The following is an 11,376-nucleotide window of genomic DNA, read 5'->3' as shown; positions in this document are numbered from 1 at the left end:
ACACACAAAAAGAGACATACACACACACACAGACACACACACACACACAAACAACACGAGACAGACACACACACAAAAAGAGACATACACACACACACAGACACACACACACACACACACACACACAAACAACAAGAGACAGACACACATACACACACACACACAAACAGACACAAGACAGACACACACACACACAAGACAGACATACACACACACACACACACTCACACACACCACACAAACAACAAGAGACAGACACACAAACAGACACGAGATAGACACACACACACACAGATACAAAGTGACACACACACACACACACACACACACACACACACACACACACACACACACACACACACACACACACACTACAAATACAAATACATTTTACTTTCTTCACCCAGGCAGAAGCTTCCTGTACCACTTCTTCCTCTTCTGCTTTTTCATCATCTGGCTCTCAAGATCTTCTAGCTGGGACCTCATGGAGCTCTCTGTCCTCTCCCACTCCTGCTCCTTCTCCTGCTGAGTCAACTTCAGGCTTTCTGTGGCCTGAAGGAGGGATGACTTGTCCTCCTTCCACTCGTTGAGATGACTCTCCAGCTGCTGTTCAAACTTCTTCTCAAGAGCAGTGTTGGGGAAATCTTCTATAAACTGACAACTGACTCCATGATGAATTTAACACAGTGTTTTCTTGTGGTCAACAGATGAAATGCGTTTCCGAGCAGTTACACGTGCACGGACCTGATGGAGACTTGTCTAGTACAGAGGTCCCCCAAAAGGCACTTAGACAATATTGTGCTCAGGGTTATTTGGTTCCCCTTGTGGGGCCTGTTGGTCAGCTATACGTTGCTGGGGTTTCAATCCCTGCTCTGCCTCCCTTTTGCATGTCTATATTTCAGTTAATCATTTACTTCACAAGACAGCTATGTCCACTCCCTTCTAAGTTGGTATGTCCTGTTCTCTGAGTTATCAGACCGTCCTGAACTTCAGTGTCCTTGGCCTCACCATCTCCTCTTCTGTGCTCACTGTAGCATATCTGACTAAGATAGCCCTGTCTGTTCTCTCCCTCCTTAGCTGTAACCCAGCTGCAAAGCATAATGTATAATATGTCACACATACACACACTCTTATTTAGTCTTTGGTTAATTCAGTATATACTGTAAGCCAGCTTTTACGTGGCCGTTCCTGAGTGCCCTGTTCATCACCACCTCAGTCATTGTATTATTTTCCCACAAATTCCCCCTTTTCGCACCTACTAGGTGCGAACACCTTTTACACTAACTGCAGTGCCTCAACGTCCTCCCCGTCCTCTGGCATGGTGAGTAATGGCAGCATCCCAGCGGAATAGGGAGGCGGCGCTTTTTCTTTGGACAAGGCAGTGGTGATGAGCCGGGATGTCATGGTCCGCAGGCAGGGCACACAGCAACACCCACAGGTAACTAGAATAGCGAGAAAAACAGCAATAGATGTCAAACAAGCAGTGATAAGATTCTTCCATTTGCCAAAAAAGGTTGTCATCCACCCCTCCAATGGATTTGATACACCTGAGGCGTCATGCATCTCCTGGGAAAGGGCTCGAAGTTGGTTCAAAGCCCTGGTGACCTTCCCATCCGGGGCAGTGTTGTTAGGGATGACCGTACAGCACATCTCTCCGAACATGGAACAGACTCCTCCTTTTTCAGCCAACAGCATGTCCAGCGCCATCCTATTCTGGAGCGCCATGAGGGACGTTGGGGCCGTCTGCTCGGCCAGGCCTTCGATGGCATCCCTAGTTGCATTGCTCAAGCGTAAAACATTATAATGCACAAAATTTATCCTATCTACATTTTTGCTGGGAGTGACGGGGAAGATGGCTGAAAGCAGTGGTATATTCTCAAATCCTGCGGCTATTTGATCTGCCAATTTGTATTCATTCGGGACACCCCTAGGAACTCCTATGCTGTCTATATAGGTTGGGGTTCCCGCCCATGGATCAAAAGCCGGGCCTTGCCTACTACGGGCCCTGCGCCTTCTCTTTACGGTCAGTTGCACAGCCTTATGGTGGGTATAGTGGACTCTACTCCCCACCAAAGATATGGGCATAGCTAATCTAACCATAGCACAAACTCCTGACGTTTGATTTGGGAACTTTATCTGGGAGTACAACCTAAGACCACCACAATAGTAGAATAGTCCTATTCTAGCCACTGGGCCTAGGGCTGTTTTGTTCTGTACAGTTGTATTACACCAGTCTGGGGATATATCACCTAGCTTGATTGTGGGCTTGCTTGATCCGGTGAGATTGAAACAGTGATATCTTGCACCCTCCCCCTTTATGGCGGTAAAATACCCTGGTTTTTCAAAGCCTGGGGGAAAGAGGGATGCTAGGGTAGTACAATTGCGGGAAGCTGTCTTAGAGTGTGTGAAGTTCAACATGCATGCATATCCTGCTGGGTCCTCATTAGGAAACAACGGGGCCGGGTTAGTGAACATGACTGGTCTAGCTGTGGCACAGGCCACGCACCCTTCCATGTGTTGTTCTTTGGCATTCTGTATTAGCCACCTGATCCATAAATTGTCCTGGCCTGCACCTGCTGATAACTCTAACACATCTTCCACCCTCATTTTAGAGAAGTCCTGCACTATTACGTCTTCCTCCTTCAGGGGGGGTTTTACTGTAGTCTCTGCCATGTCAGTGTCATTCTGTGTGTGCGTGAGGGGATCCAAAATATTTATCTGCAGGGGGGTTATCTGGTCATTCCCTGCTATCCATACACCTATGGCTAACATCCACACATCCTGACCGTTCCTGCTCCCAATTGCTCTATTTACTGACAGGGTTATGGGATTTTTCGTGGGGTCTGAACTATAGTCCCGCTGTATAGATAATATCTCCCATTCATCTTGTTGTACCCACCAATCTCTTTTGTCTGTCAACCTCGCCCATGGTTTCCACCCTCCTGTTGTCCAACCCGCGTCATACCAGCTGTTACAGAGACTACCTTTCACCTGTCCGGAAGCGCTCCTTTCACAATCCTCTACCTTTTGATAGTCGTCACAGATGTACACATCTGTGTTTTTGTAGAAACTATTATACCCCCCGCAGTCTATAGCCTGACACAAATCAAAGGTAAATGACGTGGTTGAGTCTCTCACATAGGGGAGAGTCAATCTGGCACCGCACCTTGGGGATGGGCCCTTAGTGTGTTGCTTCACTACTGCCCAAACTGCTCTTCTTCTCTCTCGTCTAGTTTCATTTCCTTTGTTACTGAGAGGTGGTTGGACACTACCGGGTAATTGTTCTTTGTGGTCTCGGTCCCCATACGCATGTTCCAACCCCAGAACTAATGCTGCAACTCCCACTACTACTACTACTGCTAGGACAACTGTTGTCTTTTCCCAAACCCCATTGCCTTCCAAGTTATGGATGTACTATGTGGGGGCTGTTCCCCGCCAAAACATCTCTTCCATCTATACATTTTGGATTGCTTTTCTAATTTCTGCCAATGGGCGGCTAGGAGGTGCGACTGGGGCACAATGTGTCAGGTGGTGCCAAGGTGCTCCTTTTTTACCTTTAACCTGGACCGAGTGTGAAGTAACCTCCCTTACTTCGTAAGGCCCGGACCACCTGGGGTCAGTCCACTTCCTCTTGTGAACTTTGACCCTGACCCAGTCGCCTACCTTGACAGGTAGTGTTGCTCCCTCCTGCGGTTTCCTGTTCGCCAACTGGACCTGCGTAGAAAGGGCTGAAACCAGAGATGTTAGCTTTTTCATATAGTCTGTCATTTCTATTTGCTGAACATCTAACATTGGCATGTGACCTCCATCTAGTGGAGGTCCTGGCATTTTTCTCCCTGTCATTATTTCGTGTGGGGTCAAATGTGTTTCTCGTCCTTCTGAGGACCTCATAGCCATGAGGGCCAATGGGAGCGCTTCTACCCATGTTAACTTGCTTCCTGCACATGCCTTAGCTATTTTAGCCTTCAATGTCTGGTTTGCTCTTTCCACCATTCCCTGTGACTGTGGATGATAAACTGATCCGAAGGCATGAGTGATTCCCAGGGCCTGTTCTACTTCTCTTAGTAGTTTGTTGTTAAAATGTGTGCCATTATCTGACCTTATTTGCCTGGGGACCCCATACCTCGGGATGAGTTCAGTTTTGAGCCATTTCACCACTGTTTTTGCGTCCTCTTTTCCGGTGGGAATGGCTTCTACCCACCTAGAGAACCTGTCTACCATCACCAGAAGATACCTTTTTCCCCTACCACATTTTCTGCGCCCATATCAGTATAATCTATACTGATATCTTGAAAACAAGCTGTGGGAACTGGGTACGCTCCTTTAGTGTGGTGTATGGTTTCTGAACATTATGCTCTCCACACACCCTGCATTCCTGACAAAAATGTGTCACCATGTCCCTCAAATTGGGGTGCCACCACAGCTCAGACAGATTCAGGAGAGTCTGTTTTCTTCCTTCATGTGTTGGTCTGTGTGCCTCAGGTAGCAACATTCTGCACATCTCGGCTGATGCTGCTATCTTTCCTTGATGAGACCTCCATATCCCATCTTTGTCTTTTGTGGCGCCGCTCCGCTGCCACTGACATGTCTGTCTCCCCTTTTTTCTGAAATAAAATGGCATTGAGAAAGCCATTGTTTTCAGAAACATCCATATGAAATGGGAGTGAGTAGTCTGGGGAGGTGAGTGTCTCTGCCCTTGCTAGGTTACTTTTGAGGTCAGAGAAGGCGGCCTCGGCCTCTGTTGTCCATAGGAGGGGGGCGGTGAGACAGCGATGAGTTCTGTTGGTATAGTCAGGGATATGTGAGCGGCTGTATCCTGTGAGGCCCAGAAAAGACAGCATGTCTGCAACTGTGAGGGGCTTCTGACTGTTGGGGGTTCTGTGAGACTGTCATTTGTTTAGCTTTGCTGGGCTTGGGCTTGTTTAATTCTTCCAGTTGTTTCTTTAACAATTGAGTTTGTAGTCTTTTTAATCATCTTCTTGTTGCTCTGCTCTTTTGGTGTTTTGACAGGAAATGACGCACATTCTCGCCCCATGTTGCATCGGTCATTGTTTGCAGGCCTACTACTCCTCCTAACTGTGTCTGAACTGCTGTGGGTAATCCCCCTAGTACCCCATGGCGGAACAGCGCCACTGTGGCGGCGGACTGGTCCCACGGTTCCCTCATAGCACGCTGCCAAATCTTTTTTGCTCTATCTGCATAGGCATCAAAATTTTCATCACTTAGTCTTTTTAAATCATGCCATGCTGCATGATCCCCAACTGTGGGATACATGCGGTGCAGCTCAGCCCAAATGCCAGGGGTTACTGCTGATGCAGGCACTGATGCGGGAACAGTGGGTCCAGCTCCCCCTCTGGTGAGGGCAGCACTAGCTTCATCTGCCCCCATTACTCTACCCAATACTGCTCTGAGATCTCCCAAGCACAGCTGCACTCCTGCTGTAAGACTATTAAAAGCTGTGAGGAAATGCTCAGCCCCTCCTGTCAGGGAGGGGAGTTTTGCACACAGGGCATCCAAGTCACCAAAACTGTAAGGGGTGTACATCAACAGTCCTCCTCCTCCTCCTACTGGGCGGAGTGGGCATTGTAGCCCCGCCTCTGGTGTGTGGCGCGTCTGCTCTCCCTCACTGAGCTCATTCACTGTTCGACGCAGCTTCTCTTGCTGCTCCTTTATCTCTCTGAACTCTTTGTTAAGTCTTTCCCTTATTCTAGTTGATCTTCGCAGCATAACTTCGTCAGGGTCCTCGTTGGTAAATTTACCTTTAAATGTGCCTGCTACAAAAACGTCTTGAGGACTTTGTGATCTAGATCTGGGCCTGCGTTTATGTCGTTTTTTAGTCCTTTCCCTAGAGCTAGAGCTTCTGTCTGTTTGCTCACTTTCCCTGCTGCTGTCTGACTGTTCGCTATCTTCCTTACTTCCTGAGTCTTGTGGGGTACTATGGTGAGGTGGACTGGTATGGAGTTAGATTCCTGCCAAAAGGTTGTACAAAAAAAAATGTGTTTCACACAAATAAAAGTTGTTTGTACATAAAAAAATGTGTTGCACACAAATAAAAGTTGTTTTGCAAACTGTCTTCAAACGTTACACACACATAAAACTTGTTTTACAAACTGTCCCCAAACGTTGCACTCAAAATATCATTTATAAATTGTCCCCGAGTACAAAACGGTCTCTGCTCGCTCAAAACAGCCTCTCCTCGAGTACGAAACAATTCCACACCCCTCTGTGGCAAATTTCTGCCAAAAGTCACATGATACATTGGGAGTAGTTCTGACTTTGTGACAGCAGGGGGCGCTCTCAAAACAATTGAAACGCCCGGTTTGGCTGAGGAAGACAGACGGCATTTCACAGCTAACACCATGAGCACCCCACAGGGGAGTTTCCAAACTTTCACGGTGAAATATTAATATCTGACTATGCCATAACTATGCAGATAGAGCATTTACAATTTCAGTTAAAGGCACCGCTATGTCACGGCAAGGGACCATGTTACTTTTCAAATCAAATATTGTTGTAGGCTTCAAGTGCCTATACAATAGACAGTTATTTTTTTGTTAAAAAACAACAACATAAAACCCGAATTATGATCTGTTAACAATGCCTTTATCTTGGTATCCACTCTGGTTCTATCTATTTAAAATACCACAATAAAGGGAGAAGCTAACCAGAGGGTCAGATATTAATATTTCACCGTGAAAGTTTGGAAACTCCCCTGTGGGGTGCTCATGGTGTTAGCTGTGAAAGAGCGCTCCCTGCTGTCACAAAATCAGAACTACTCCTAATGTATCATGTGACTTTTGGCAGAAATTTGCCACAGAGGGGTGTGGAATTGTTTCGTACTCGAGGAGAGGCTGTTTTGAGCGAGCAGAGACCGTTTTGTACTCGGGGACAATTTATAAATGATATTTTGAGTGCAACGTTTGGGGACAGTTTGTAAAACAAGTTTTATGTGTGTGTAACGTTTGAAGACAGTTTGCAAAACAACTTTTATTTGTGTGCAACACATTTTTTTATGTACAAACAACTTTTATTTGTGTGCAACACATTTTTTTGTGTACAACCTTTTGGCAGGAATCTAACTCCATAGACTGGGTCCTTTTACTGACATGTGAAAATGCTCTGGATTTTGTTGGCAAAAAGACGCTGAATATGGGGTACTAGCTTTGCTTGGGCCGGCTGGGACTGTGACCGCTGGCTGTGGTGGAGCCGCTGTTGCTCCCCCTGACGCTGACTGTACCATTAAATTTAGATAACATTCTAAATCCTGTACGCGGCCCTCTAATGCCGGTATCAATGGATCCTGTGGGACGTCTATTTGTAATGCATTTGGCTGTAAATGGGCAGTTACCACTGGGGCTTGGACTGTGGGTTTTGATGCCGTTGGACCTGTATACGGCGGAGGTGGAGCGGAAATTCTTAGGTTTCTTATATCTGGATAAAAAGGGTTTGTTGGCGGGGGCGCTTCAGCGGGCAGCGGGGTTTTCTCTGCGCTAGCGGTTTTATTCTGTTCGGCTTCTGTCTCAGTTTTTGGTGAACTTTTGTCATCTTGTTTTGTCAATCCCAATTGTTTCTGTATTGCATTTGTCATTTTCAACCCCACCCCATATTCTCTTTCTTCTGCTTCATACTCCTTGTGCTTTGGTTTAGTCAATTTAAACCATTTTCTTTTCTTTTCCTCCTCTGCCTGCCTTTCCGCATACTCCAACTTACTTTTTCATACTTCACTATTTCATTCACTTTCTCCGGGGACGGCGCCCCTTCTCCCTCAATCCATCCTCCTCTCTCCCATTCTTTCACAATCTCTTTAGCTACTTTCTCCTCTCCTTTACTCCATACTTTTTCACTGCCCCTACTAACACTTTACCATAAGGGGTCGTCATTTACAACAAATAAGCAGTGAGAAAAAATCCAACAAGCCAAACCACAACAAAAATCACACATGCAACAACAAAACTTTTCATTAAGACTCCATCTAGAGCCTTTTTATGCACATCTCTATAATCTTTACAACTTAAAAGTGACCTCTCACTCCTTTGCACAAATACACTCGCGGTGGACTCGTAATATTACAATGACAATCTGTTAACTGCAATTCCTTTTCGGGTTGTTCACACAGAACCAAGGGTGGCAATTCACAATCACTCATCTGAACTATCTGTCCTTAGCAGTCTCCTACCTCGTCAACCATCTGGACGTATTTTCCTCTGACTATTTGTCCCTTTTCCTCTCCTACCGCCACCCGTATTATTCAACAATTCTCTTACAACTCTCTAGTTGTTTTTCTCTGTTTAATCACATCACATGCCCCAACATTTCATCTGTTTATATCCCTTTAATTACAGCACATTCAATCAATACTTTTCGCTTAAAACAACACTTACGACAGTTGAAATGTGATCACATCAATTTAGTTTTCAGCCAATAACAGAATTTTGATTTAAACAGGCTTCTGCCTACCTCTTTTGTTGAGAGCTCCCAGTGATCACACCAACGAGTCGCAGTATCGCGCTCAGTCCCCTTCACGGGCTGCGGGATGTCAGTCCGGTGGCTGAGCTGAACCGGACCGTGGACACAATGTCAAGGTCCAGTTGGATTCCCCTGTCCAATTACGTTATCACGTCGGGGGTCACCAAATTTGTTGGGGAAATCCTTCTATAAACTGACAACTGACTCCATGATGAATTTAACACAGTGTTTATTCTTGTGGTCAACAGATGAAATGCGTTTCCGAGCAGTTACACGTGCACGGACCTGATGGAGACTTGTCTAGTACAGAGGTCCCCCAAAAGGCACTTAGACAATATTGTGCTCAGGGTTATATTGGTTCCCCTTGTGGGGCCTGATTGGTCAGCTATACTGTTGCTGGGTTACAATCCCTGCTCTGCCTCTCCCTTCTTGCATGTCTATTATTTTCAGTTATCATTTACTTCACAAGACAGCTATGTCCACTCCCTTCTAAGTTGGTATGTCCTGTTCTCTGAGTTATCAGACCGTCCTGAACTTCAGTGTCCTTGGCCTCACCATCTCCTCTTCTGTGCTCACTGTAGCATATCTGACTAAGATAGCCCTGTCTGTTCTCTCCCTCCTTAGCTGTAACCCAGCTGCAAAGCATAATGTATAATATGTCACACATACACACACTCTTATTTAGTCTTTGGTTAATTCAGTATATACTGTAAGCCAGCTTTTACGTGGCCGTTCCTGAGTGCCCTGTTCATCACCACCTCAGTCATTGTATTATTTTCCCACAGCAGCCATGAGGTTTTTGTTGTTCTGGTCCTGCATTTCCAGCTGGGCTCTATGGGCAGCCTGAGATCTTTCCTGTACCTCTTTTGCCTCCTCCTCTTGTTCTCTGAGAGCTTCCTCCATCTTGCTCAGTTTATCCTTTAGCTCGTGAGCTTGAGCCATATCCATCTCCAGACAGCTCTCCAACTCTAACTCCACGTTGGTCTGACTTACCTTGAGCATCTTCTGAGTCTCCACCTCCTTTTCAAGGGCCTCCTTCTCTCCCTTCACCTGCTCCAATTCCACTTTCAGGTCTTCGGAAACGAAGAACTGAAGGTCCAGATCTTTTAGGGCTTTTCGCAGCCTGTTGCTGATTTTTCCCATCTGGGATTTCAGATGCTCTGTTTCCCTGGGTGGGCAGGGGACACGTTGAGCCAGAGCCTGATCCAGCTGGGCTCTAAGGGAAGCCTGGGATCTTTCCAGTCTCTCCTTGGCCTCTTCCTCCTGTTTTTGGAGAGCCTCCTCCATCTTCCTCAATTTGTCCTTGAGCTCCTGGGCTTGAGCCCTCTCCATCTCCAGATAGCTCTCCAACTCTAACTCTACATTGGTCTTACTCACCTTGAGCACCTGTTTCTCTTTGCAAAGCTCCATCTTCTGAGTCTCCACTTCCTTTTTCAGGGCCTCCTTCTCTCCCCTCATCTGGTCCAATTCAACCTTCAGGTCTTGAGTGATGAAGGTCTGCAGGTCCAGATCTTTTAGGGCTTTTCGCAGCCTGTTGCTGATTTTTATCATCTGGGATTTCAGAGGCTGTGTTTCCCTGGGTGGGTAGGGGACATGTTGAGCCAGAGACTGATCCAGCTGGGCTCTATGGGTGGCCTGGGATCTTTCCAGTCTCTCCTTGGCCACCTCCTGTTTTCGGAGAGCCTCCTCCATCTTGTTCAATTTCTCCTGCAGCTTATGAGCTTGAACCCCTCAATATCAAAAAACTCTCCCAAATCCACCCCTTGGGCCCTTTCCCCACCTTTGGGATCTGTCTCCTTACAAAAACTCCCCTTTTGCGGGCTCCACTTTCCTTTTTCCCGGACCTCCTTCCTTCCCCCCCCTTTTCCCAATTTAACCTTTAGGGTTTTTTTTGAGTAAAGGGGGTTTGAAAGGGCCCGATCTTTTTGGAAATTTTTGCAGGGGTGTTTTGATTTTTCCATCTGGGATTTCAGGGCCGGGGTTTTAATGGGGGGTAGGGGGCACTTTTAGCCAGAGCCCGATCCAACTGGGGGTCTAGGGGAGCCTGGGATCTTTGCATCTCTCCTTTGGGCCCCCCCCTTTTTTTCGGAGACCTCCCCCATCGTGTTCAATTTTCTCCCGCAGCTTCTTAGCGTTAGCCCTCTCCATCCCCCAAAAGCCGGCCCAAATCTAAAACCCCCGTTGGGGCTTACTTACCGAACCTTTTTAGGTTTTTGAGAACAAAGGTCTGCCGGGCCAGATCAACCCCTCTCCCCCTGCATAAACTCTTTTCATGGCCCCAACTGCTGCCCCTTTTCTGTTGTTTGGGGCGACCAGGGGAAACGGGCCCGCCCGGGCCCTCTGATGATCAAGTGAACTCTCCCCTCAGATTCACATTGGGTGAGCGTCGCCTCGCCGTCCTTCAGCTCACGCCGTACCTGTTCTTCAAGGTAACTGAGGAAGAAATCCATTCGTGGGTCAGTCTCTCCGGAGTCGAATTCCATGTTTTCCAGTGTTCTTTCTCAAGTTGCAATGTGCACTTTTGGATTGTCACAGTCAAACTGTCTCTGATACAAACTGCTGTTTGAGTGAATTTGTGTCAGAACTCAAGTTAGGTTGCAGTATTCAAGTGTGTTGTTATGACAACAACAACATGTATTCTTATGTCATTCCATTCTAGCTGTGATTCTTTTGTTGCTATGGGACACCAGTTTTTTTATGGTTGAATATACAATATGAATGTAATAATTTCTGATGATTCCTAAAATATGGCAAAGAAAGAGCACTTTAGAAAATATAGAATATATTGGCTTTGCACAAGAGCGGCACAAGTATGCGCCAGTTGGGACGCCATTTTCTCTTACTCCACTAACCATGTGCGCTCAGCAACTGCCTATTGTTTAAGATGTGCATTTACCACCATAATTATAA

At 46.6% G+C, this 11,376-nt stretch overlaps 1 protein-coding gene across 1 annotated transcript; it reads right to left on the bottom strand.

Annotated features, from left to right (window-relative positions):
• Positions 1 to 399: 399 nt before the first annotated feature.
• LOC116681879 (golgin subfamily A member 6-like protein 22) lies at positions 400 to 9,876 on the bottom strand. Its single transcript, XM_032509686.1, has 3 exons — positions 9,250 to 9,876; positions 2,966 to 2,968; positions 400 to 621 (listed from the first exon to the last, which is right to left on the bottom strand). Exons 1-3 carry the CDS (start codon positions 9,874 to 9,876, stop codon positions 400 to 402), a joined length of 852 nt encoding a protein of 283 aa, XP_032365577.1.
• Between the last annotated feature and the right edge of the window lie 1,500 nt (positions 9,877 to 11,376).

This window comes from Etheostoma spectabile, chromosome 3 (genome assembly GCF_008692095.1).
Source record: "Etheostoma spectabile isolate EspeVRDwgs_2016 chromosome 3, UIUC_Espe_1.0, whole genome shotgun sequence".
Taxonomy (NCBI): Eukaryota; Metazoa; Chordata; class Actinopteri; order Perciformes; family Percidae; genus Etheostoma; species Etheostoma spectabile.
Note: the sequence above shows the minus strand (reverse complement) of the source record. Positions and strands in the feature narration are given on the sequence as shown.